At 55.9% G+C, this 26991-nt stretch overlaps 2 protein-coding genes across 4 annotated transcripts in view; one reads left to right on the top strand and one right to left on the bottom strand.

Annotated features, from left to right (window-relative positions):
* Window positions 1–1178: 1178 nt before the first annotated feature.
* Window positions 1179–19977, bottom strand: ATP13A1 (ATPase 13A1). 2 transcript variants are annotated; one of them, XM_023229843.2, is made up of 26 exons: window positions 19173–19572; window positions 15857–15946; window positions 15560–15750; window positions 13646–13718; window positions 13300–13455; window positions 13151–13220; window positions 12964–13070; window positions 12358–12487; window positions 12182–12237; window positions 11832–11958; window positions 11620–11757; window positions 11425–11545; window positions 10864–11021; window positions 10288–10463; window positions 10103–10213; window positions 8943–9068; window positions 8034–8142; window positions 6040–6239; window positions 5868–5964; window positions 3578–3738; window positions 3393–3507; window positions 3108–3304; window positions 2170–2312; window positions 1848–1959; window positions 1621–1764; window positions 1179–1507 (listed from the first exon to the last, which is right to left on the bottom strand). In XM_023229843.2, exons 1-26 carry the CDS (start codon window positions 19566–19568, stop codon window positions 1397–1399), a joined length of 3615 nt encoding a protein of 1204 aa, XP_023085611.1. In that variant the 5' UTR covers window positions 19569–19572; the 3' UTR covers window positions 1179–1396. The 2 variants fall into 2 exon arrangements, with proteins under 2 accessions (XP_023085611.1, XP_023085610.1); XM_023229842.2 differs by having other exon boundaries at window positions 1621–1959; window positions 19173–19977.
* A 3030-nt stretch (window positions 19978–23007) lies between these two features.
* Window positions 23008–26991, top strand: part of ZNF101 (zinc finger protein 101) — a 14992-nt gene continuing 11008 nt past the window's right edge. The window contains exon 1 of one of the 2 annotated variants that reach the window (XM_031934909.1): window positions 23008–23351. In XM_031934909.1, coding sequence (XP_031790769.1) covers window positions 23349–23351 — 3 coding nt within the window. In that variant the 5' untranslated portion in view covers window positions 23008–23348. The remainder of the gene's footprint in view (window positions 23352–26991) is intronic. The other variant, XM_023229754.2, reaches the window with a different exon arrangement.

The following is a 26991-nucleotide window of genomic DNA, read 5'->3' as shown; positions in this document are numbered from 1 at the left end:
GCCTTGATAGTGACCTCCTCTACCTGAACCGCCTGAAACTGGGTCGGGCCGGGGCCCCCTAAGCGACCACTGGAGGCTGCAGTGCCCCTGAACTGGGCATCCTAAGACTTCATCTAGGCCAGTTTCCCTCCCAGATATTTGTGCTACCCCGAATCCCACGGAGCCCCAGCCCCCTCCTCCCTGAATGGTTGCAGAATCCACCCGTCCCGGAGAGCCTCTCTCAGGAGCTCCTACAACCCGCGACCCTGGTGATCCCCTTGCCCAGATTGTCTCTCATAGCCCTGAAACCACCTGGGCCCCGCTGGAGCCATGGCGCCCCCTAGTGGAGGCCTGATATTCTGTCCGATTCCAACCAAAATTCTAATACTCTGGGGCTGGCGAACCAGGCTCCCTCCGTGACCCTCAAAGCTGGATCAGGCTCAAGGCCCCAATTCCAGCACACCAGGGAGCAGCCCTTTTAGGTAGAAGGTGGAAGTTTGTCCAGAAGCACCAGCTCTGGGATTGCCACAAGCTGCCTGTCAGTTATAAGAATGCTCCCACACCCAGCACAGAGGAATTTTGGGGCTGGAAAGAGACTTTAAAGTATGTTTATAACTTTGCGTCCTAAAGGCTTTGGCTGTTAAGGAGGCAAGGATTCTCTGACTGGCTCCGCGCTGCCTACTCTGCAATTCTTGAGTTGTGATGAGTGAGTCCATTGAAAGGAACAACACTATCGACCTAAGAGCCAAGCCAGATTTCCAGGTCACATCCTGGCTGATGCTCAGCCAGAGCTCCCTGACTGTGACAGATGGTAGAGCAGCGCAGGACCTCAAAGAGGGTGACAGAGTCAGGACTTGTAATGATGCACATCATATTCCTCAAGTCTCAGACACCACCCGAGAGGAAGGCATGCTGTTATGTATTACGGGAAAGAAAAAAATACCACACATCCTAAGGCTTCTCTCAGCACCTGAGTTGTTAAAATGTGAAACAGACCACAGAAATGTGGGGGTTCTTGTTAAACTAGAAAATATGCAGTGAATTCTCTGGGCAGGGACAAGTCCACGTTCAAGTGCTGGAAGTGCTTGAGGGATTCACCAACATCACAAGGCCTGTGGGGAGGGTGACCTTCCTCAGTGACCCTCTGTCCCCGAGCCCCCAGCAAACACAGTGTGGCACAGACGAGGTGGAGGCAGGGCTTTTTAAAATCTCAGATGCTGCTTTATTTACCAAAGGTGCTGGCTCGGGGCTGGTTCTGCTGGCCAAGCCAGCTGATGGCTCTGGGGGTCCCAGCTCAGTCTTCCAAGACTGTACAGCCTTGCTGTGGGGGGTTGGGGGCAGGGTTCCCTCCCGGGGCCCTGGTGGGGTTCCCGCCCAGCGGCAGCCACGGTGGGCAGTGGGTACCAGCACTGCCGTCTCAGGAAGGCACTTTCAGCTTCGGGGTCCCCAGGAAGAACTGCAGGACACGGTCGGCCAGGAGCGCCAGGCAGAAGTCCAGGAGCAGGACCTGGGCGATGACCAGCTTGAACTGTCGGGGCAGGGAGGGATGGTAAGCTGGAGACCTGCAGCCCAGCCCAGGGTCACCGCCACAGGAGGGATCCATCAAGCTGAGCCCAGGGTCACCTCCACAGGGCCACTGACCTCCACAGGGATGTCCACGAGGCCAAACTGGCTGTTGAAGTCGGGCGAGGAGCCAAGGAGCAGGCCGACAATGGCCAGGAGTGAAACTGCCAGACTCCACACCAGGGGCTTGTTCTCGGGCAGGCTCTCCATGAAGGGCGGGCCCTGTGGGGATGAGGGACAGATGGTTTCATGGGGTGGGGCTGGGTGGGCAGACAGGGAGTGTTTGGGTGGGACCCAGGCCTTACTTTGTAGTTGATGGCGAAGGTGGCCATCTGCATGGCCATGGCCATGATGTAGACAGTGCTGTTGACCAGGCTTGGTTCAAACTCCTTATACAAGTCCACGAACTGCTCCTGCCTACAAGGACACATGGGAGTCAGGGCCCCCTCTCCTGCTCCGGCTCACACACACTCTGTGGCTTCCTGCTGCTCTGGCACAAAGCTAGTGATCTGCCTGGCCTAGTGCCCCTCCCTGGACAACCCCCAGGCTCTCCTGCTGATGTCTGTAGAGTCATCCTCCTGCTACTCTCAGCTGCAGGGACATCACCTCCTTCAAGGCAGCACTTACTTCTCGGGGCTTCGGGCCTGGGCCTCATGGTACAGGTAGACAAGGCTCAGGAAGTGCACAAAGAACTGGAGCATGACGGTGAGGATGGTGTACAGGTTGAAGATGTTGGGCAGGGGCCGCTCTCGGGAGAGGGTCTTGAGGGGCTGCAACAGCAAGGCAGGTGAGGGAGTCAGGACCTGGCTCACTCAAGGCACCCGGCCCACTCAGCAGGCAATAACCTCCCGGGAGAGCTTGTGTCACTACCTCTCGGGAGAGCTTGTGTAGAGCCGCCACCAAATCCTGGGGGACTCCATGGGTCGGCACCAGTCCCCAGAGCCCTGCCTGCCTCTCACCCGAGCCCAAGGCTGCCTCCCTAGCCCTGGCTCCGCCATCCAGGCTCCCCGTGGCAGCCACAGGGGCCTGAGAATCATGAAGCAGATCCTGCCCTCCCTGGAGCCCATGGGACAGGCACAGTCCCGCCCAGCCAATCTCCTACCCGCTCCAGCCACCGGGGCCTCCCTGCGTCAGCCCATGCCTGTTTGGAGCCTATATGTCCAGTTCCCAGCGGCTGGCCCCCCTGGTTCTTTATGCCTCGGCCTGAGTGTCGGTGTCACACAGGCCTCCCCAGCTGTCCACCAGCCTCTCCTATGTAGCCTGTGACCCGCTTTGTTGTTTTTTTACCCTCTTGATGATTGTTCATTGCTGGTGGGGCTCTGTGGGGCCCACCCCTGGGACCCCTGCCTGTGGACAGGTGTGGGACCCCAAGCTGTGCCACCTGGAGGGGTCTGGGTGCCTCAGTCTGCACCTGTCCTGCTGGCATTTCCTGAGCCATCTGAGCTACAGCCCCCACCTCTGGGGCCCCGGGTCCTGTAACTTGGGGATGACAATTCCCGTGCCTCTAACAGCCTGGCCCTGGCTGGCCCATGCATCCCTGGCCTTCCAGCACCTCTGGGGCCCACCTTGGAACGGGAGATGAAGAGGAAGCAGCCGGCCAGCAGCAGCCCCTGTAGAGTGGCCTGGAAGTCACTGAACTTGACCCCTTCCAGGTAGAGGACACTCTGGCTGTAGGCCAGGATGAGGGCATTGAGCGCCAGGATCTTGAACATCTGTAGCGTGGTCACCAGTGTGCAGCGGCCCTGCTTGATCACGTGGCAGACTGCAGGGTGGTGGGGAGGCAGGTGTGGGTGTGGGTATGGGCATCAAGGTGGGAATGAAGGGAGGGGGAGCGGGGGCAGGCAACTCACTGCACTGGATGGACGAGAGCTTGGAGGTGAAGGGTGCTGCGATGCTGGCATCCCCCAGTTTCACAATGGGCGTGCTCTCGTCCTCGAGGTCTCGCAGCACCTGGCTCAGGCGGTCCTGTAGGGTAGGCAGTAGGCTGTCAGCCCTGGCCAGGATGGGGTGCAGCGCCTCCCGTCTTGGGACTCACCCTCTGGGAGGATGGCTGCTCCTCGGAGGGAGGGAGCCCCGACCGCTGCTTGGCTGTCCTGGAGGTGGCTCTGATGCCACTGTTGCTCAGGGTTGGGCTGTCCCGGGGCCGCCGTCGCCGCTCGACAACCCGCTCAGGGGCGTTGGCCAAGAGCGCCACACCTGGAGGGGCAGGAGAGCGTCAGACCCGGAGGAGCGGGCTCCACGGAGGAGCAGATTGGTGGCTTCAGAGCCACTGCTCCTGAAGCCCCCCAGCCGGCTCCCATGAGGACAGTTCCCAGACTTCCCCATTTTACCTGACACCCTAAGCAGAACCCAGAGAGCACCCATGTTGCTTTCTACAAACTACTTTAAGAAAACAAACCACCAACAACAAACGCCCACAAAAAATGCAATGAAAATACACACAACACTAGATGGGTCAAAACTAAACTGATACTGGCTGAGCGCAGGGGCTCACATCTGTAATCTCAGCACTTTGGGAGGCTGAGGTGGGCGGATCACCTGAGGTCAGGAGTTTGAGACCAGCCTGGCTGATATGGTGAAACCCCGTTTCTACTAAAAATACAAAAATTAGCCAGGGGTGGTGGCATATGCCTATAATTCCAGCTACTCAGGAGAGACTGAGGCATTGAATTGCTTGAACCTGGGAGGTGGAGGTCGCAGTGAGATGAGATCACACCACCACACTCCAGCCTGGGCAACAGAGTGAGACTGTCTCAAAACAAAACAAAACAACCTAAATTGATTTCAAAAGAAATAGCCAAGGAGCATGATTCTAGGAGGCAAACAACACTCAATAAATGCTTTAGTAGATAAAAGCAGATAAATATTGGAAAAGCAAAAAAACAATATAAGGTTGATCCTTAAAGTTCAATTTAATGCCTGTGTTCTTTTTTTTTTTTTGGAGACGGAGTCTCACTCTGTCACCCGGGCTGGAGTGCAGTGGCCGGATCTCAGCTCACTGCAAGCTCTGCCTCCCGGGTTCCCGCCATTCTCCTCCTGCCTCAGCCTCCCGAGTAGCTGGGACTACAGGCGCCCGCCACCTCGCTCGGCTAGTTTTTTGCATTTTTTAGTAGAGACGGGGTTTCACAGTGTTGGCCAGGATGGTCTCGATCTCCTGACCTCGTGATCCGCCCGTCTCGGCCTCCCAAAGTGCTGGGATTACAGGCTTGAGCCACCGCACCTGGCTGCCTGTGTTCTTGAGAAAAAAAAAAAAGCCAGGTGAGGTGGCTCACGCCTATAATCCCAGCACTTGGGGAGGCCAAGGCAGGCACATCACCTGAGGTCAGGAGTCCAAGACCAGCCTGGCCAACATGGTGAAATCCCGTCTCTAATAAAAATACAAAAATTAGATGGGCATGGTGGCTGGTGCCTGTAATCCTAGCTACTTGGGAGGCTGAGGCAGGAGAATTGCTTGAACCTGGGAAGCAGAGGTTGCAGTGAGCTGAGACTGTACTATTGTACTCCAGCCTGGGCAACAAGAGAGAAACAGTCTCAAAAAAAAAAAAAAAAAAAAAAATTGGGTTGGGTAGGATGCAGTGGTTCACACCTGTAATCCTAGCACTTTGGGAGGCCAAAGTGGGTGGATCACTTGAGGTCAGGAGTTGGAGACCAGCCTGACCGACATGGTGAAACTCCATCTCTACTAAAAACACAAAAATGAGCCGGACGTGGTGGCATGTGCCTGTAATCCCAGCTACTTGGGAGGCTGAGGCAAGAGAATTGCTTGAACCCGGGAGGTGGTGGTTGCAGTGAGCCGAGATCGTGCCATTGTACTCCAGCCTGGGTGACAGAGCAAGGCTCCGTCAAAAAAAAAAAAAAAAAAGGACAGGGTCTTGCACTGTCACTTAGGTTACAGTGGATCACACCACCACACCACTGCCTTGAACTCCCAGACTCAAGTGATCCTCTCACCTCAGCCTCCCAAAGCACTGTGATTCCAGGCAGGAGTCACAGTGCTCAGCCATGTGTGTGCTTTTGACAGACATCTGGGACTATGAACCATCTTCACGGCTTCAAGCTCTGGGTTTTCTGAGTCACTCTCCCAACTTGTTGCCTCTCTCCTGGCCTCTGGCCTCCATCCTGCTCTGTTCCTGGGATACTCGAATCCCTTCCTGCCCTCAAAGCCCCTGACCCTGCCACCCCCTCCCATCCCCTGCACTGCTTCCTCATAGGAATTAGCGCCCCCATGGCTGTCACCAAGGGCCGGGTCTGTTTTTCTAGCTCAGTGACATGTCCTCAACACCTGGCCCACAAAGGAAGGAACCACCCTAGCCCACAGCACTCACCCACATCAGCGTGCTTCAGGGCGCCCACATCGTTGGTGCCATCCCCACACATGAGGGTCACATAGCCCAGCTCCTTCAGGCTGGTGATGACAAACTCCTGTGTCGGTGGAAACAGGCTGAGCAGGGGCTGCGTGCCTACCTCTGTGCCCGACCCCTAGGGCTGTGCACATACCTTCTGCTTGGGGGCCACGCGGGCGAACACCTGCACGTGAGGGATGAGGTGGAGCAGCTGCTGGGGGTCGGTGGCCTGCAGGTGGGCCAAGCCGTCGCCTGTGAGGCACAGTGCGTGCTCCAGGGCCAGTGCCCTTGGGGAGCCCCGGGCCAGGGGCAGCACGATGCTGCCATCAATGGAGCGCCACTCGCACTGCCGGCCTGTGGGCAGCACCTAGGGTTAGGGCTGGGGGCGTGGCTTCCCTGGGCTCAGAAGCGCCCTCCCTCCACTCGGACCCCAGCACTGGCTAGTCTCTCTTCTCCGGAGCCCCCACCTCCCTAACCACGCAGGTGACCCCCAGCCCTGCTCTGGGCACTCCACAAAGAACGTCCCTCAGGTGTGCAGGGTGGAAACAAGAGCCTGGGGCCTGAGCTACTTGCTTGAGAGCATGGGACAGAGCCAGATTAGAACCCAGGCAGTCTGACCCCAGCTAAGCCACGCGCCCACCTCATGCAAGGCCCCCCAACCTGAAACACACAGAAGGGGGCTATGGCGCTCTCCTTGGGAAACCCCACACCAGGCCCTCACCTCATTTATCCCTGCGCCCGTGACCTCTCTGAAATCCTGTTTTCTCGGGGCTGGGCCCCCTCCCCACTCTGACAGGGCCCCCGAGTTCTCAACGTCCTCTTGTTCCACTTCCTCTTTCTTGACAGCTGGCCCTGGTTTGGATGCTGGGCGCTGAGGATGGCCAAGGGTGGCCCACCAGCCCTCCCGGCACTGGCCTGCTCACCCTGAACCGTCTCAAGCTGAAGAGCAGCACACCTCCACCGGGGGGCTCGTGCTGCAGCTGTTGCTAGACCAGCTTCACTTTTCAATCAACAGTCCTGCTCATCCGCTCCAGGCCACCTGCCCACAATCCCCAGGCCCTGGAAGACCCTGGTAGCTGGGGCTGGGACAGGGGGAGGCCTGGGACCAACAGAACAGAAGGAGGGCAGGGACCGAGTCCTCTGAGAGGTGGCCTGGAGGTTCTGGAAGCCGCTCTGGCCCAGACCTGTGAATGTTTGTTACCAGCAGCCCTGTGGCAACCCCACTTCATGTGGTTCTCCTTAGGGCCCTCTGTCAACACTCATGCAGGCCCTGGACTGCGTGCGCCCAGGGGGCTTCACCTCTAGCCCTGGGGCAGATATCTGGTAAGCCCCACACCTCTAGCTGGGAGGGGCTGGATCTGTATGTCTGCCTCTTCATCAGTCTGAATCCAGGACACTGCTCAAAGAGGTCACCAGGGAGAGGTTGGAGCCATGAGCTTTGGAGTCAGACTGTCTGGGTTCCAATCCTTAGCCATGGGGACATCAAGTGACCTGGGCAAGTGGGTTCACTTCTGAACTTCTGTCCCTTCTCTACAAAGCAGGGGCCCTGAGAGCTGACCCAGCCAGCTTCCTCCTCTGTGGCGTGGGGAAGGCAAGCCACCCCGTGTGGTGCAGGGTAGGGGTGGAGGGACCAACGTAGTAACACACACAGAGCGCTCCGCCTGGGGTCTGGTCAGCGCTCCGCCTGGGGTCTGGTCAGGCTGAACGCTGGGCAAACTGTGCCATCAACTGCAGCTGAGGATGCCAGCAGTCCCTGTGCTTGGGAAGGGAGCGCTCGGTACATGGGCAGCTTGCTGGGCCAAAAAGGGTGTGAGATGAGGATGATGCTGAGGATAGGGAGTAAGCATAGTAGGAGCAGTATCTGCCCATGAGTGCACAGGAAACTTGAGCTGGCAGTCAGACTGTCACCTCATTACGGTAAATAAACACCTACACTCCACACTTTCCGGGACCTGTGACCCAGTGAACACTCGCATGCTGTCCGAGGTGCCCAGTGGGCCAGGGCTGTGATTAGTGGTGCCACCATGGTGCCAGGCATTTGAAGACACTGTGCTGCTGAGGCCTGGCACACAGGTGGGCTGTTGCGATGGGAGCTGTTCTTGGACTCAGGGTCCCCCTTCCCCACTGTGGGCCGGGCTAGGGCCTCACCTTTCTCAGAGGGAGGCTGCAGGATCAGTGTGTGATCCTTTTCAATGAAGTGCAGCTCCTGGGCCACATGGCATGCAGTGAGCGGGTTGTCTCCTGTGATCATGACCACCTTGGGGAGAGAGGGGCAGAAGCTCAGCAGGGCAGCCTAGGGCCAAGCTCTAGGCCAGAGACAAGGCTGCCAAGTCTCCTTCTAAGGCAGGCCACAGTGGGAGATCCTGGGCCTCTAACCAAGACCCTGAATGGGCTTCCAAGGGCCACAATCCACCCCCACCCAGGTCATTTTACACAAATGACATGTGTATGTGTCCTTCTGAAGACACCCTTAGCTTGGATTTGCAATACAAATGAACAACCTGCCCCTGAGGTGGGCCCTCTTTGCTTGGTAGCTGCCTATAGAGGTAATATTTCAGGGAACAGGAGGATGGGACCATGACCTCTGGGCCTGGTGGGGACTAACCACATCACCCATCTGACCCAGAGTCATCATCCTTTGAGACAGCTCACTCGCCCCTTGTCTTTTAGCAAAAGACACCCTAAGTCCCAAAAGAGAAAACACAAGCCACCAGAAGCCACCAGGACAGGAAGACACTGCCCCTACCCCTCAACTCCCCAGCCTCAGCTGCCTTCTCTCCAGGGTGGCGGTGAATCAGGGAAGTGGAGAGAAGCGCTCCCAGCTTTCCATGATGCGGGGGATGAGGGGAGTGGTCTGTGGAGGTAAGAGGAGCCAGCATAGGCGGGTCCCAGAGTGTCTTTGGGCCAGGAGCAATGTTAGCACCTGAGCTATCATCTTGCTCAGCCAAAATGTGCAGCCTGTGAGACCTGGGTGCCCACCACCACCACGAAGCTGTAATTGTCATCTCCTCGCCTCTATTTCCCATGCAGAGGGTGGAGCCAAGCCCTGTCCCATACCCGGTGGGACGCATTCTGGATCTCCCGGATCACAGCCTTGGAGTCAGCCTTGAGCGGGCAGGAGACCACGATGAAGCCGACGAACTTGAGGCTGCACTCCAGGGCCTCCCGCTTGACTTCCCGGGCCTGTGGACAGACGGGGTACCCTCACCATCTGTCCCTCCCTCTACCCATAGTCTGCATTTCCTGAGCTCTGACCATGCGCTAGGAGCCAGGGGGATGATGGAAGGCCCTGTTCCCGTAGTGGGGACATGCGAGGGTTGGGAGGGGAGAAATGCCAGGAGGGTACCGGGCACGCTCGGGGGGTGGGATCTGGCAGTGACCGGGGAGTCTGGGTCCCCCGAATGTGGCTCTATGCCACAGAGTCCCTTGTGGCTCAGCTTCCGAGTCAATGAAGTAGGGACTCTCCCAATAATGTTGGAGTTTAGCCATGAACTCTTACTCCCAGGGGCCCACATACCAGAGACTGGGCAGAGACCCCTGGCCTTAAGGAGCTCACACTGCACCAGGAGAGATGCATGATCAAGAAGGTCACACAAATCAGAGTACTGAGTGCCACGAGAGAGGAGGTGGGAATGGAATCCAGAGGGGTGTGGAAAGGCCTCAGAATGCCCACTCTGAAGGCGATGACGACCTGTGCCACTGGGAAGGGGGCTCCAGGTGCAGGAACGGGGCAGAGCACGCAGGCTGTGAGCCGTGTCCTGGGCTCTGCACACAGCACTGCAACCTAAGGCTAAATTCTGGAAGGATCTGCAACTGTAGGATGCCAGCAGAATGAACAGGAGCCCAGGAAGAAGCCATGCCACAGATGTGCCGGTGGTGGAGGCGGAGGATGGGATGTGTGGAGGATGGATGGTGAGAGGGCTGATGCCACCAAGCCCTGCCCAAGACCAGGGCAGAGGAGTAGAGCCAGGGACACACCAGGACTGGGGCGGGTGAGGCCTGCATGTGCTCTGTGTGAGCCAGGACCGGGTGGTTCCCCACAGCAGGGGACAGACTGAGTGCCATTTGGGGTCTCCAAAGGTAGAAGCTGGAAGTGGGGCAAGGAGGCCAAAATCGCGACCATTCAACTTGGCACTGTAGGGCACAGGAAGTGACTCAGGCAGGAGCTGACGGGCCAGGCACATGGTGAAGGCGGGTGGGGGAGCCTGGGCCCGTACCTGCTGGTGAGTGAGGTGTCCCAGCTCCTTGTACCCCAGCGCTAGGACGCGGGCTCCTTCCCGGGAGATCTCGGTGTGGATGTGGTGGTAGTCGGGCGGGCACTGGGAGAACTGCAGGGAACGCAGGGGGATGTCACGGGCTGCCCCGCGCCCCCATCCCTTGCCCCAGGCTGGGGCCAGCTCACCATGGAGTGCAGGGTTTCGGGGGCCCCCTTCACGGCCGCGATGTAGCAGAGGTCAGTGGAGCCCAGCTTCTCATACGAGGCAAGCACGGACATTCGCTTCAGGGCACTGGCAAAATGAAAGCGCTGGTGAATTTTCAGCCCCTGAGTTTTAATACTTCGGGGGAATACTTTCTCATCTGGAAACAAATAAGTACGAGTCCTGAGGGGCTTTGCTCCAAAGAGGCAGCCAAGCCCCTATCTCTCCCCCCAGCCTCCCCCACCTCCCTCCTGCCTCCCCCAGGGCCTGATCGGGAGCTCTGGGCTAGAGCAGGGGTTGGTCCAGAGCCGGGAGACCTGGGCTCGGAGGACCCTGGCACTGTGGCTTCCGCCAGGACAGGGCAGATTACAACCCAGAGGGACACCCAAGGATGTGGCCTGTCCTGGGTCTAAGGTGAACCTCTGGCCACCCACCTCCGGGAGCATCAGAGCTGTAGGCTTGCCTGTCCCCAAGATCCTCTGAAGGGTGCAGCCCACCTGCCTAGGGCTGTTAAGAGCCAGTGGCTCCCCCTTGCTGGGCCTGAGGCCCCAGCCCCTCACCTTTGGTCAGCGTCCAGTCCACGGCCGTCAGCATGGCCTTCTCTAGGGGGTCACCCACGAGGGTGCCATCATCCAGCTGCATGAGTGAGTGGCACGAGGCCAGGGCCCGGTGTGTTTCTACAGGGATGTTGGACACAGGGGTCACCTCCTTCCCATCTCTGCAAGGACGGGGAACAGCTGGTTACAGGGTGTAGGCGGGTAGGGTGAAGCTACATCTCCATCAGCAGGAGAACTCCCATGGACATTCATTCTGTGCCAGTCACTGGCACCAACTGTGTGTGAGACCCGCACCTGCTTCACAGATGCCCCCAGAAGCCAGGCATCATGCATAGGGGTATTGTGTTTGCATGGCTGGTGTGGGATGTTCCAGGCCTGAGCTGAGCCCCCGTGCCGCTGCCATGGCTCACACCCAGGACTTTGTGGGAGGCCCTGGAAATGAACCCGAGGCGGGGCCTCTGATGGGCCCTCACTGCAACGGCTTGGGGTAGATGGGCCACCTGTCTCTCGACTTCCCAGAAACCCTACCTGGGTGACCGTTGGCCCAGGCCCCCTGACACTCACCTCAGCCCGGCAACACCGCGCACCACCAGGCTGTCACTGGTCAAGGTCCCCGTCTTGTCAAAGCAGCACACCTCGACCTTGCCAGCAAAGGGGATCCGGAAGGGCTCTGTGCAGTACATGTCTAGGGGCGGGAGTGAGGTCAGGGGTCCTGCCTGGCCCCAGCCCACTCGGCCCTACCCCATTTGACACACTCACAGAGCTTGGCCAGGGCGATGAGGGAGGTGTTCACGGCCAGGGACAGCTCGATGGGCAGCTCAGGAGGCACGACCGAGGTGAGGATCAGGGTGCACTCCAGAAACAGCTTGTAGCGGTTCCGGCTGGGGTCCTTGGTACCTGTGGAGACAGGGCCTGCCAGCCTGGGGCCTCAGAGGGCGGGCGCAGGGGACCGCAGAGACCGTGGCACTTACCTTCAATCCATACGTAGGCGGCTGCAGCGATGGCAAACACCAGGAGGAAGAGGATGAAGATAAAGGTCTCCAAGTTGTTTGCAGTCACCCTCTTGACCCCGAAGAGGATGGTGCGCAGCAGCTTGCCCTGGAGGGATGGAGGGATAGTCTTTCTGCTGTCTGGGCTCCCACTAGCACCTCATGCCTGAGAGAGGGGGCCTGGTCTCAGGGTGGCCTCTGCACCCTGGCCCAGGTCCAGGGCTGTGCTGCCAGAGTCAGCCCGTGGGGTAGATGTTCTGAGGTCTGAAAGGGTTGATGCCTTGGCTGTCCAACTGCCCTGGGGTCCACCCTCCCCAGACCTGGCCCTGCACCTGGGATGTGTTGAATCCGGTCCGCAGGACGTAGGCCACACACCCGTTGTCTACCGCTGGGGAGAGAAGCAGAGTCACCGTTATGCCTGTCTCCTCGTCCTGACTCCCTCATGATCAAGCAAACGGGCAAAGTGGGTGGGAGCCCAGATACCCCTAGATGCCCGTGAGGCACCTACGCTTCAGGCCCGTGCTGGCTTTCTGTGGGGCAATGTGCTGCACCACCTTGGTGCCCCCGAAGATGACATGTAGCCGGGAGTCGGCCTGGAGGTCCAGCACCCTGTCTGGGCTGAGGTCTTCGATGGGTTCCTGGGGAGGAAGATCATGAATCTGGATGACCAGGCCCACCTTGCTTCCTTCTCCATCTGAGTTCCTGGACAGCTGGACCTTGAGGCTGGAATGAGCCAGGGGGCTCCCCACCCAACCAGCACATTCCACCCAGCTCCCGGGTCCTCACCCTCACCCCGTCCTGTCTTTCCTCACTGCACTCACAGTATCCGTTCCCTGGGGCCTGCACCTAACCTCGTCCGGGACTCACCCTCTCCAGGCTACTCCCAGCCCACCTTGGTCTGACATCCCAGAGCACCAATGTACCCTGGATGCCCTTGGCTCTCTCCCTTTCTTCCTCGCCCCCACCACCCAGCTCCCCAGTACACAGAGCTCATCTGTGCCCACCCTGCCTCCTCTGCCTGTGCCTGGGGGGGATCCCTGCCACCCCCTGGGCCTCCACCTCCTGGCCTGTTTCCTCCTGAGTAGTTTGAGGATCCCCATCCCCCACCAAGCACCTTCATCTGTGGCACGGACTCCCCCGTGAGCATGGCTTCGTCCACGATGCAGCGGCCTCGCAGCAGAAGCACGTCACACGGCACCAGGTTCTCCTGTGGGGAGCGGCCTGCAGGGCAGAGGCAGGAGGGTTGGCTAGAGGCCCTGAGGCTGGGGGTCCCACTGGGACTGAGCAGAACCTGGCCTCACCGATGGAGACGATGTCCCCTGGTACGATCTCATCACTGGCAATGGGCCTCCACTTGCGGCTTCGGTAGACCTGGGTGGGACACGCATGTGTCAGCACAGAAGCCGCATCTGTGCCGTGCCCCCTGCCTGGGTCTCCCCAGCAGCTGCACCTGGATCATGTGGGGCTTGTTGCCCATCTTCCGGATCTCCGACATGTTCCGCATCTGCTGCTGCACCAGCGAGGCCTCGAACGCCACCAGCATGGATAGCGTGAAAACGCTGTAGTACCAGTACTCATCCAGGCACCAGAGCCCCACACAAAACACCTGTGGGACACCAGCCCGTCTGTCCTTGCCCTACCCGCCCTGTTCCCATGAGCCCCTTCTTTCTGCCCACCAGCTCTGACATGTGAGGACGGGGAGAAGCTTCCAGGTTTGGAAGTGGTGGGCAGGCTTGCTCCGGCTAGGAAAGCCCCAAGGGAGGAAATGGGGAGATGGGCCAGAGCTGCTGCCTTACCTGAAATACAAAGAAGGGGGCTGTGGCTCTCTCCTTGAAAAGCTCCGAGAAGTCAGGCACCACCATCTCAGCCCTGCAAGAGACCAGGCCCCATCTTGTTCCCAGGGCAAGGCCTCTGGGGTATGGCGCCTCCACCCTGACCCCTCCAACCTGAGCATGGCAGGCCCCTTTCAAGAAACCAAGAACCACATGTGGGTGTCAGGAGCCCTGGCGAGCTTCCAGATGGGAGGATCTATTTGACTGTGGCTCTCCCTCATCCTGGCTGCGCCTGGGGTAGACACGCTGCCCGCCCACAGCCCTCGGCACTGCATAAACCAGATGAAGCTTCTGAATCTGCAATATGCTCTTCCCGGCAGCCTGGGGCTGGTGTCAGACAAGAGCCCATCACTGGTCGAATGACGCAGCAAGTAGAGAAGAAACCTCTGATTGAAGGATGGAGGCCCTGAAGCTACAGACAGCAGAAGACACTGAGACCCAGCTCCACCAAAGCTGAGATTTTCTACGATTCCTGAATTAAAGCCCCAGAATAGGTCAAGTAGGGTGGTTCACGCCTGTAATCCCAGCACTTTGGGAGGCCGAGGCAGGAGGAGTGCTTGAGCCCAGGAGTTGGAGACTAGCCTGGGCCAACACCGCGAGACCTTCTCTTTACAAAAATTTAAAAATTAGCTGGGGGTGCTGGTGCGTGCCTGTGGTCCCAGCTGTTTGGGAGGCTGAGGCAGGACGAATGCTTGAGCCCAGGAGTTCAAGGCTGCAGTAAGCCACAATCACGCCACTGCACTCCAGCCTGGGTAACAGAGTTAGACCCTGTCTCCAAAAGAAAAAACCACAAAACAAACAAACAAAAACAAAACCCTCAAGAATGCAACAACTTGGGCCTAAGGGTGTGTTCTGCAGCACTCTGTGCTAGGGCCCAATCTGATCAGGGCGCCAGTCATGTCAACGAGGGTCATTCACGCTCTGCCCTTTAACTGGATGGACGTCTTGAGTATGGGATGTGAGAAGAGGCAACCAAAGAGCAACCCCACTGCTATCAAACAATAAGCCCTTCCCTTGTATCTTGCTGGGTACTTTTGCGTGAGTAAGAGCATGAAAGGAAACATAGTTGCCACAGGTCATTAATGTGACTGGCCAACCTTGGGGTAGGCGAAGTCACTAAATGTTTCTTATAAATCCTCGTATTAGATTGATGGTTGTAGTCAACATATTTGTAATCTCTGAACAGCGATTAAGTCAGGAAAGAGCTCCCTAGGTGTTCTCTGGGTTTCCAGGTTGAGGACCATTGTCACAAGGCCATGATGGGGTCTGGAGCCCAGTTCTCAGCTCCCAGCCACGTGTCAGCATTTGCAGTTTTGGTGAAGATGAAGGGATAGGGTGTGAATCGCACATTGGCCATTGTACTCAGTACAAAAGACCGGACCTGGTCGCTGTCTTCATCACCATTCCTGAAGCGCTGAGACGTGCAGACATGAAATAGTCAGGATTGAAATGTTCAGATTGGGTGCAGTGACTCACGCCTGTAATCCCAGCACTTTGGGAGGCCAACATGGGAGGATCACCTGAGGTCAGGAGTTCGAGACCAGCCTGGCCAACATGGTGAAACCCCCGTCCCTACTAAAAATACAAAAATTAGCCAGGTGTGGTGCAGGGGGGCCTATATTCCCAGCTACTTGGCAGGCTGAGGCAGGAGAATTGCTTGAACTAGGGAGGCAGAGATTGCGGTGAGCTGAGATCGCGTCACTGCACTCCAGCCTAGGTGACAGAGCGAGACTCAGTCTCAAAAAAAAAAAATATATTAATAATAAATAAATAAATAAATAAAAGGGCAGATGCCTCCGTCCCATTTCCTAGGCATCTTGAATCAGGAGGGGAGCAGGACAGAAAGGCAAAGGTGCTACAAGCAAATCAAGGACTCACTTGTTGCTCCCAAATTTCTTCTCAGCTGCTCGGATCTCTGAGTCTTCCTGGAAGCCTCTGTTGCTCTGATAGTATGAGAAGGCGTTTCCCACAGGAAAGGCCACAGGGACAAACTGCTTCTTCTCCAGGGCGTCGTAGGAATACTTGATCTTCTGGAATTCGAAGGACAGCACCTCGAGCCCGTCTTCGCCCTGTGGCAGAAGGTGTGTTCGCCACACAGGCCCCTGACATTGGGGTGTCAGCGCCTGGGAATCCCACTCAAGCCCCTCCTCCAGGAGCCCAGCAGGCAGTCCATACCTCACTGCGGTGCAGGGCCACAAGCTCTGTGGAGCCATTGTTGGGGGTTGGCACCACCTTCACGAAGGTCGCTTTGCTGGGGTCATACTCCTGACAGAGACAAAGAAAGCACTGCGGCTTGGCTCTTCTCAACCTACAGTTCCAAGACCTCCCCTGGGGAGGTTTTGGATGCAGCAGCTCTATGGGCATATTGTGAAACATGCCACTGGGCTCTGGTGCTGCCTCTGTCACTCTTTCGTCTATCATCAGGACAAAGGAGACCACCTTGCTGTGCCTCTGGTGCCATACTTAGAGCTGAGAGCACAAGGTTGTACACGGTGACTCACACCTGTAATCTCAGCACTTTGGGAGGCCAAGGTGGGCGGATCACTTGAGGTCAGGAGTTCAAGATCAGCCTGGCCAAAGTGGCGAAACCCCGTCTCAACTAAAAATACAAAAATGAGATGGACATGGTGGTGCACACCTATAATCCCAGCTACCTGAACCTGGGAGGCGGGGGTTGCAGTGCAAGATTGCATCACTGCACTCCAGTCTGGGTGATAGAGTGAGACCCCATCTCAATTAAAAAAAAAAAAAAAAACAGCCAGGCACAGTGGCTCACGCCTGTAATCCCAGCACTTTGGGAGGCCAAGGCAGGCAGATCACGATGTCAGGAGATTGAGACCATCCTGGCTAACACGGTGAAACCCCATCTCTACTAAAAATACAAAAAATTAGCCGGGTGTGGTGGCAGGCACCTGCAGTTCCAGCTACTCGGCAGGTTGAGGCAGGAGAATGGCGTGAACCTGGGAGGCAGAGCTTGCAGTAAGCCAAGATCCCGCCACCGCACTCCAGCCTGGGCGACAGAGCGAGACTCTGTCTCAAAATAAAAAGGTCAGGCGCAGTGGCTCACGCCTGTAATCCCAGCACTTTGGGAGGCCGAGGCAGTGTGGGGGCGCAGATCATGAGGTCAGGAGTTCGAGACCAGCCTGGCCAATATGGTGAAACCCTGTCTCTACTGATAATACAAAAAAAAAAAAAAAAAAAAAAAAGCTGGGCATGGTGGCAGTCACCTCTAGTCTCAGCTACCTGGGACGCTGAGGCAGAAGAATCACTTGAACCCGGGAGGCGGAGGTTGCAGTAAGCCGAGGTTGTGCCACTGCACTCCAGCCCGGGCTACAAAGCCAGACTCCGTCTCAAAAACAAACAAAAACCTCCAAAAAACAAAACAAAAACAAAAAAGCTGGGAAGCTGGGTGCACAGACAGCACCGAACGCCCAGGACTCTGCTCTGCTGATGGTGACATGAACTCAAATAGGAAGAACGCTGCCAGGAACCCACCCAGTATGCTCTCAATTCACATGAGCCAAGCCCCCACCCCCATCAGGCCCCCGGCCTTCTGCTCAGCTCTGCCTCTTCCACCAACCCTGCTCACTACACTCCACAGCTCCACATGCACATGGGGCTCCACCATGCCTCAGCCTCAGCAAAGGGCCTTCGCACGTGCTGTTTTCTCTGCCTGGAATACACATTCACACAGCCCCTTTGCTGCCTCAGGCTTTTGCTGAAACATCACCTTCCCAGGAGCCCCTCTCTGGCTGCCCCATCTAAAGTTCCCGGCAATGTCCCATCCTGTCCTGATGTTAGATGTCATCTCTCTTTAGCATCAACTGCTGACTATGAGTTCTCCTTCCCAGTAACACCACAAAGGCAGGGGGATTTGCCTGTTTTGTTCACTGCTGTTTCCCCAGCACCAAGGACACAGAAATGTTGAATGGAGCTCGTTCAGTGCTCCCTGGATCCCGTGAACCGCATCCATCTCTCTGCGGCTCTGCAAGACGGAGCCGCATGGAGACCGGGGAGCACAATGACGACCCGCAGAAACAAAGCGCGATCCCACGGGTGGTTCATGGGCCTCCAAACCAGGCAGCAAATAACAACAATCACATAACTACAAATGTGACGTCATGGAAGAAAGGTACAAGAGGCTATATGCCATGCTGGCCCCAGGGAGGGCACTTTGCAGATATCATCTCCGTTCTCATGATGGCACCCAGAGGTAGGTGTTACGGTTCTCAGTTTACAGAAGGGGGAAACTGAAACTCCGAAGGCAGAAGAGGCCCTTTCTGAGATCTGAATCAAACCCAGATCTGCCTCTCCTGGCTGATGGCTGTTCAGCTCCTCCCACTTCTCCAGCCCTGGAGAAGAAGTTAAGAGCTAAGCTGTTTAGCTGCAGGTCAAAAGGCAGCTGAAGTTTGAGCGGTGCCACAGTCCCCTTAACTCCTTTATTTTGTCCCTCATTGGCATCTTTCACTGTACTACCTCAAAGCCACCAAGTTGAGCTCCTCCCCTGGGATAAATCTCTTTGAAGGACAGAACAGGTTCAGTCTCTCAGGAGAGGAGAATGAGGATTCTACCCACATTCAGAGCCAGAGAGGGTAGGGGGCTTCTGTCTTTCTGTAGCCCTTGATGCTGTTCCCTTTTCCTCTTCTTGAGGCAAACACACTCCTGGGATCAGAGGAGAAGTGTCCTGATATACCTCAGTGTCCATGGCTGCAAACCTGCTGGTGTCACCTGAGGCAGGCCCAGAGAGAGATGACACAGTCACTGCTTCAGGCCCAGGGCAGCTCACAGTCACCAACTCCTCCGACGACACTTGGTCATTCAGAACTATAGGTCAGGAGTGCGACCTTGCTTGCTGTTGTATCCTGAGCAGAACTATCACCACCCTCATTTTGCGGAAAGACATCATGTTAGTGACTCGCTCATAAACACTTCTGCCTCTCTTCAACATTGTAATTAACTGCATTTCATGCTCCTTTCCATCACAGTATGGAAGACCACTGAGCACTGGACAGCAAGACTTGGTTCAGTCTACGAACAAATTAAGCTTCATAGATGGGGGAAACCTATCCCAGTGGTCTCGCCTTACACTTTGAAAACCAAGGTAGGAGACAAACGAGAAGGAAGATAGGGCCGTTTCCAAAATAACATGAGTAGTCGCTAATATGGGAACTAGCATTAACAAGTCCTACCTGACCTGGACGACGTACGCTGGGCCCTGTGCTAAGCCTTTTACAAGTATTACATTACTGAATCTAAATGACCATACCAGGAAGGACTTCAGAGAAAGGAAATAACCCGCACCAGGGTTGCACAGCAAGTCAGCAGCGGCATCACGATTAAGCCTGAGCCGAAGTGTAGAGGATGCCCCTGGGGACCCAGGCCCAACAGATGGGTGGCCCAGGTCGGGATGGTGACCGACAGGAAGGCCGCAGCTGGGATCTACGGCGAAGCCCGACCGTGCTGGAGGTCGAGTTCGCGCGTACACACTTACCGGGGTGCAGGTGAGCGCGCAATGCGCGTGCACAGACCAATGCCCCGAGAGGACAGTGAGCGCGTGCGCGAGGCAGATGGTGGCAAGCACGAGCAGCGCGGCTTCGGGTATCTGCACCCAACTGCTGCCCCAGCCCCAGCAGCCAGCGGCTGCGGCACCCAACCAGGCCGGGTAGAGCAGCCCGGCGAATGGCAGCACTGTGAGGCGCCGCAGCAGCGCCAACCGCCGGTACGGCCACACGGCAGCGACCAGCTCGTCACCGTTCGCTATGAGCGCCGGCCCGGCGGCAAGGAGCGCGCGCGGCTGCGGCCCGGGCTTGGGCTGCCCGTCAGGCCGGGCCCCGCAAGGCCGGACCCCGCAGGGCACCGCGTTGCCCACCGCCGCCGCTGCCGCCATCTTTCCTAGCGCCCGCGCTCACTTCCGGGCAGAGGAACGCCTCACTTCCGAAGTTTTACTTCCGGTAAGCCCTGAGCGCCGCCATGGCGGCTTGGACTAGGAATAGCCGGGGCAACAGAGCAGGCGGGCCCCGGCTGGGACTACTGCGGATGCCGCCATGACAGGCTGTGGCCGGAAGAAGAGGCACGGCGTCGCCATGACAGAGAGGGACTGAAAGACCTAACGCTGCCTGCCTCCGCTGCCACGCCGGACCGAGACCGGAAAAGAAAAGGCCGGCAAGGCGGGCTGGGCGCCACCATGACAGCCTGAATCAAAAAAAGCGAGCCCTCCTCCGAGACTGCATCAGCACCATCTGTCACGAGGGGCGGAGCCTGCACCCTGCAGAGGCGGGGTCGGGAGCGCCGGCGTTCCGGAGGCGGGGCCTGTTGCGAGGGCGGGGCTTGTGAGGGGCGCGGGCGGGTACCGCCCCGGAACACAACCACACCGGACCAGATAGGAATTATAAAATCTAGCCGGTCACGGTGGCTCACCCCTGTAGGCCACTTTGGGCCACTTTGAGGTCAGGAGTTTAAAACCAGCATGGCCAACATGATGAAACCACGTCTCAGCTATCTCAAAAAAAATGAAACCACATCTCTACAAAAATTAGCCGGGCGTAGTGGCACATGATCCTAGCTACTGGGGAGAATGAGGCAGGAGAATTGCTTGAGCCTGGGAGACAGAGGTTGCAGTGAGCCAGGATTGCTCAGCCTGGCCAACAGAGCAAGACTGTCTCCGAAAAAAAAAAAGAAAAATGAATTACAAAAAGTTACTACTTTAACATAAAAAATGAAAATTTGGTGTTTACTTGAAATTGTATAGTTCTATATTATTAACTCTACTGTTGCATAAATGCTATTTGAACAAAACCACAATAGGACTGCTTAACAGTACCAATTAGTAGGATTAAACAATTAGTATGTGTGACAAACAGTAATAATATTTTATGTTTCTTTTTGTCCTATGATATAGCAAATTTATTTAAACTTAAAATTTATTGGATATTTAAATTTTGTAGCTTATATTGTTGCATATTCTTTTTTTAATTTTTTTGAGATGAAGTCTCACTCCGTGGCATAGGCTGGAGTGCAGTGGCCCGATCTCGGCTCACTGCAAACTCTGCCTTCCGAGTTCAATAGATTCTCCCATTTCAGCCTCCCAAGTAACTGGGATTACAGGCGCGTGCCACAGCACCAGCTAATTTTTGTACTTTTTTTTTTAGATGGAGTCTCACTCTCGCCCAGGCTGGAGTGCAGTGGCATGATCTCAGCTCACTGCTACCTGCGCCTCCCGGGTTCCAGCGATTCTCCTGCCTCAGGCTCCTGAGTAGTTGGCTACAGGCGTGGGCCACTATGCCCGGTTAATTTTTTGTATTTTCAGTAGAGACAGGGTTTCACTATGTTGGCCAGGTTGGTCTCGAATTCCTGACCTCGTGATCCACCCGCCTCGGCCTCCCAAAGTGCTAGGATTACAGGCGTGAGCCAGTGTTCCCAGCCCAATGTTTTGTATTTTTAGTAGAGACTGGTTTCGCCATGTTGGCCAGGCTGGTCTTGAACTCCTGGCCTCTGATAATCTAGCCGCCTCAGCCTCCCAAAGTGCTAGGATTACAGGTGTGAGCCACCGCACCCGGTCCTTGTCTTTTGTTTTGTTTTCTTGGGACGGAGTCTCACGCTCGCCCAAGCTGGAGAATATGGCTGGCTGCATATTCTTAAGATACATGACTTTGTGAAAGGAGAAAGGAAATGTAATAGGACTTAATAATCAGATAGTATTGAATAAGATAATCTTCAGTAAAAATAGGAATGACATGTTTCTGTCCCATTATACAGTTCAGTATACTTACTTTTTCAGTTTTTTCTCCAATATTAATTGTTTCCCATGCAAGGTCCAACCTTCTGCTCTTGGAGTCTGGGACTGGACCCCTTTCTGGTAGCAATACCTTTATAGAATGTTTACTCCAGGCCAGGCAAGGGTGGCTCAGGCCTGTAATCCCAGCACTTTGGGAGGCCAAGGTGGGCGGATCACGAGGTCAGGAGATCGAGACCATCCTGGCTAACACGGTGAAACCCCGTCTCTACTAAAAATACAAAAAATAAAAATTAGCAGGGCATGGGGGAATGTGCCTGTAGTTCCAGCTACTCAGGAGGCTGAGGCAAGAGAATCGCTTGAACCTGGGAGGCGGAGGTTGCAGTGAGCCGAGATCGTGCTTACTGCACTCCAGCCTGGGGGACAGAGCCAGACTCCGTCTCAAAAAGAAAAAAAGAAAAAAGAGTGGTTTACTCCAGTTTCTCCCTGCATTTAATAATTTTGTTCCCTTTAAGGTGTATTTTTATTTTATTGACTGAAAACGAGTAGCCTGAGAAGTAAAGTGTAGGAAGCCTTGGCCATGGGACTAATAGCCTCATCTTAAATTCCTGATCTCTGGAGGACATCAGGGCCTCCTACCTGTTCCAGTGACCTGGGAGTCTCCCCAGCCCCAAGGCATGGGAATGGCTTCGTTGAACACGGAGTCTGGAATTCCATGCACACTTGTGTGACCAGTGTTCTGGAAAAAGAAGCAGGAAGAGGCTGGGCGCAGTGGCTCACACCTGTAATCCCAACACTTTGAGAGGCCGAGGTGGGCGAATCGCGAGATCAGGAGTTCGAGACCAGCCTGGCCAACATGGTGAAACCCCATTTCTACTAAAAATACAAAAATTAGCCGGGAGTGGTGGCGGGCGCCTGAAATCCCGGTTACTTGGGAGGCTGAGGCAAGAGAATCGCTTGAAACTGGAAGGCGGAGGCTGCAGTGAACTGAGATCATGCCACTGCATTCCAGCCTGGGCGACAAGCGTGAAACTCCATCTCCAAAAAAAAAAAAAAAGAAGCAGCAGCAGCAGCAGGAAGGACCCACTGAGTACAGGAAGCCGACAGGGCCTGCTCTGGAAAATCAGGAGCTGTAAGGTCAGCCAAGAGAAAGGACAAAGAGACCTGAGGTCAATCATGTAAATTTTATTAACCTGCTGAGCTGCCCCACCACAGTTAGAGGAGGCAGCCCCGCTTACAGACTACAGCAGGGCTTTATAGGGCAAGGAACTGGGTCGAGATGTGAGAACTGAGTCGGAGGTGCAGGTGTCCTGACCGCATCCTGGCGATGTTTTTGCCAGCTTTGTTATGCAAGGTGGACAGGTGTTCTGACCGCATCCTGCAACTGTCTGCCAGTTCAGCTGAAGTCTTTTGAACAGTTAGTGGAAGGGTCAGTGGGGAGGGGGTCTACTCCTAGCCCGGGGGGAGTTGTGTGGAGGTCACAAAGGACTGTATTGTAAAACTTATGGGGGAAGGAGGGGAACAGTCTGGTTGGGTTGACCCTAACAGGAGCAAGTTCTGCTTCCATGCAAGCCCAAGTCTAAGGTCCCAGAGATAGTCCCGCCCTGCGAGGGGCTGCAGGTAGCACCTGTCAGTCACACCCCACACAGCTAGGATTCCGATCACTTCTCCTTGCCGCTCAAGCCCCAGGGGCGGGGCCTGGGGCGCCATCCAGTCGGAGGCGCTGTGGGGACAAGCTGTCCAATCAGGTGCGCCGAGAGGAGGGGCAACTTCCAAAGCCGGAAGCGGTCAGTTTTCGCGCGGGCCCTCACGAGGCTCCCGGTTTTAGTTCCTCGGTGAAGCCCCTGGTACCCCGGGTACGGCAGATTCTGTCGTGTGGAACCTGCTCTGGCTGCTCCAGCCCCAGGGAGGACCCAGGACACCCGGAAGCCGGAAATGGTGAGCGTGCGGAGTCGGGCGTCCAGAGACCTGAGGAAGAGCTGGTCGGAACCTGCAGCGGCGGGACCCGGGCCTCCCCGCCGCGACTGTGGGGTCTGGGACCCGAGTACCCCAGGCGCAGCTCGACCCTTGGTCCCCTCGGTCGCAGGGTGGAGCTGGACCAGCCGCCGGGACCCCGGGTGTCATGTCCCGACCCCGGAGCCCTCTCAGGGCAGCTCCGCGCCGGTAGCCCCGCGTCTCCCCAGGTTGTGCTGGGGCTACAGGAGGGTCTTGGGGGGGATCCTGCCTCGGGTGTGGAGTTCGTGCGGGAGGAGCCGTGGCCTGTGGGGTCCCCAGTTCCTCCTCCCTTAGGCGGCCCCCGTTTCCTTCGGAGTCTTTCAAAGGTGTGGGAAACTGGGTTTCAAACTCACGGCGCCGTCCCCCAGCCTCGCTCCTTCCAGGACTGCAGTAAATCCCTAAATTTCCCCTCATTCCTCAACCCTAAGTTCTCCCTCCACTACATCCGCTTCACATTATGATTATTTTCATTATTTCTATTATTTTTGAGACGGAGTCTCGCTGTCGCCCAGGCTGGAATGCAGTGGCACAATCTCGACTCACTGCAACCTCCCTCTCCCGCGTTCAAGTGATTCTCCTGCCTCAGCCTCCCGAGTAGCTGGAATTACAGGTGCCCGCCAACACGTCCAGCTAACTTGTATTTTTAGTAGAGACAGGTTCACCACGTTGGCCATGCTGAAGTCCTGATCTCAGGTGTGTAAAGGTAAACTGAGGCTGGAACCGAACGGGGAATGAAGACACAAGGCAAATGGCAGTGAGAACAGCTTTTTATTAGGGCTTGCGGGCGAGGTTCCTCAGTCCAAAGGCGTGGGCTTCTTATAGCCTGAGAGGTAGGGAAGCTGGTTGTGCAAACAGGGCCTGGGGGGTCTTGAAACTACTAGGGCAGGAGTTCAGTAAGGGTCAGGAGGAAGGGGTCTTTGGAAACTGTTAGCCGAAACTGCTGTTTACCAACTTGTGGAATGCAGGTGAGCTGCAGGTCATGGGGGAGTGTGGTTGCCCAGCTGGAACTCTGATGCCTGTAAGTTTGCGGGTGTGTACAAGGGTGAAGGGAGTCATTAACAAAAGGCCTGCTATGCCGGGTAACGCCGCCATGTTGGATCTAGATTCCTGCCTAACAAGGTGGTGTGCCTGCCTCGGTCTCCCAAAGTGCTGGGATTACAGGCTTGAGCCGCTGCGCCCAGCGTTTTAATTGTCATCTTTTCCAAGGAGCCCTAGATGGCACTTCTTAAAAGGTTCGTTTTCCGTTTGTGAACATTTCACATGCGAGCAAAGCAGAAAATAACCCCCAGACACTCGGATATTAAAAAAATCACTGTGCCTGCCCTCTTTTTACCTTCCCCAGGCGCGGACACCTTGTCAGACTGTCTTTGGGTGGAGGCTCCTCTTGGGAACTTCAGAGGGTATTGGGTGCTCAGCCCACCCTCCTGTCTTTCTGGTCCTGGGTTTCAGGACCGTCAAGGGATTTGTTCCAGCTGCCCTCGGAAGAACAAGTGAAAAGTCTGTCCTGGTGTGGTTAATCTTTCCTGGTTGTTTGATGAGGCTTCCTAGGGGAGGAGTTCTTTCTTTTGAAAATAAATTTCCTTAGGAAATTCCAGAAGGAGTCCCTGCTGGCCCTTGCGGGTGGGGTGGGGCCAGAAACAGTAGAAAGAAACAGCTGCTTCTGAGGCAGCTCAGGCTGGAATGCAGTGGCACAGTCATGGCTTACTACAGCCTCAACCTCTGTGGCCCAAGCAATCCTCCTGCCTCAGGCTCCCAAGAGGCTGGGACCACAGGCCTGCGCCATGCCTGGCTAATTTTTATTTTTTTGCAGAGACAAGGTCTCACTATGTTGCCCAGTCTGGTCTGGAAGTCAAAAGGGATTCTCCTGCCCAGGTGGCTCAGGCCTGTAATTCCAGCACTTTGGGAGGTTGGGGCGGGAAGATCTCTTGAGCCCAGAAGTTTGAGACCAGCCTGGGCAACGTGGCGAGACCCCATTTCTACAACAAATACAAAAATTAGCTGGGTATGGTGGCGCATGCCTGTAGTCTCAGCTACTCAGGAGACTGAGGTGGGAGAGTCACCTGAGCCTGAGAGGTTGAAACTGCTGTTAGCCGTCATTGCGCCACTGCACTCCAGCCTGTACTACAGAGTGAGACCTTTTTTTTAACAAAAGGAAATCTTCCATTATGGCTGCAGAATATGAATACATTCCCACAAAAAAAAAAAAGGCATGGTAGGCCGGGCGCGGTGGCTCATGCCTGTACTCCCAGCACTTTGGGAGGCAGAGGCGGGCGGATCACGAGGTCAGGAGATGGACACCATCCTGGCTAACACGGGGGAAACTCCGTCTCTACTAAAAATACAAAAAAATTAGCCGGGCGTGGTGGCAAGCGCCTGCAGTCCCAGCTACTCGGGAGGCTGAGGCAGGAGAATGGCGTGAACCTGGGAGGCGGGGCTTGCAGTGAGCCGGACATCGCGCCACTGAACTGCAGCCTGGGCGACAGAGCCAGAGTCTGTCTCAAAAAACAAAAACAAAAAAGTTATGGTAGATACGCAGAAATTACTGATTTACAAAGATTCACCAGCACATCAGTTCCTCTCCTTTGCAGGCTGGGGAATTTGTGATGGTGGATAACTGTTCTGTTTTGTGTTACCTGGATTTGACAGATTAATGCTGAATCCTTTGGGATAAGTTTGGCAACATCTAGAAGTAGTCAGATATGATATTTTGTTTACTGAATGGTTTTTTACGGAAAAAATACTGAATGACATCTGAAAGTGATAGATACTCGTCTCTTTTCCTAAGGATACTATTCCTACTCATAGGGCTCTCTCATGTTCTCATGTAATCACAGTTATTTCCCAGAGTTGCTGCCCCCTAATATTAATACCATCATCTTGGGTGTTAGGATTTCTTTCTTTTTTTTTTTTTTCCCGCGACGGAGTCTTGCTCAGTCGCCCAGGCTGGAGTGCAGTGGCGCGATTTTGGCTCACTGCAAGCTCCGCCTCCTGGATTCACGCCACTCTCCTGCCTCAGCCTCCCCAGTAGCTGGGACTACAGGCGCCTGTCACCACGTCCAGCTAATTTTTTTTTGTATTTTTAGTAGAGACGGGATTTCACCATGTTAGCCAGGATGGTCTCTATCTCCTGACCTCGTGATCCACCTGCCTCAGCCTCCCAAAGTGCTGGGTTTACAGGTGTGAGCCACCGCGCCCGGCTGGGTGTTAGGATTTCAATGTGAATTTGGGGTTGCTGGAGTGCAGTGGCTCCATCTCAGCTCATTGCAAACTCTGCCTGTCAGGTCCAAGCGATTCTCCTGCCTCAGCCTCCTGAGTAGCTGGGATTACAGGCGCCCATCATCACGCCCGGCTAATTTTTGTATTTTTTTAGTAGAGACGGGGTTTCGCCATGTTGGCCAGGCTGGTCTTGAACTCCTGACCTCAGGTGATCCGCCTGCCTTGGCCTCCCAAAGTGCTGGGATTACAGGTGTGAGCCACTGTCCCTGGCCTTTTTTTTTTTTTTGAGACAGTCTTGCTCTGTCATCCAGGCTGGAGTGCAGTGGTGCAATCTCAGCTCACTGCAACCTCTGCCTCCCTGGTTCAA

Source organism: Piliocolobus tephrosceles, chromosome 21 (assembly GCF_002776525.5).
Source record: "Piliocolobus tephrosceles isolate RC106 chromosome 21, ASM277652v3, whole genome shotgun sequence".
In the NCBI taxonomy this organism is placed as follows: domain Eukaryota; kingdom Metazoa; phylum Chordata; class Mammalia; order Primates; family Cercopithecidae; genus Piliocolobus; species Piliocolobus tephrosceles.
Note: the sequence above shows the minus strand (reverse complement) of the source record. Positions and strands in the feature narration are given on the sequence as shown.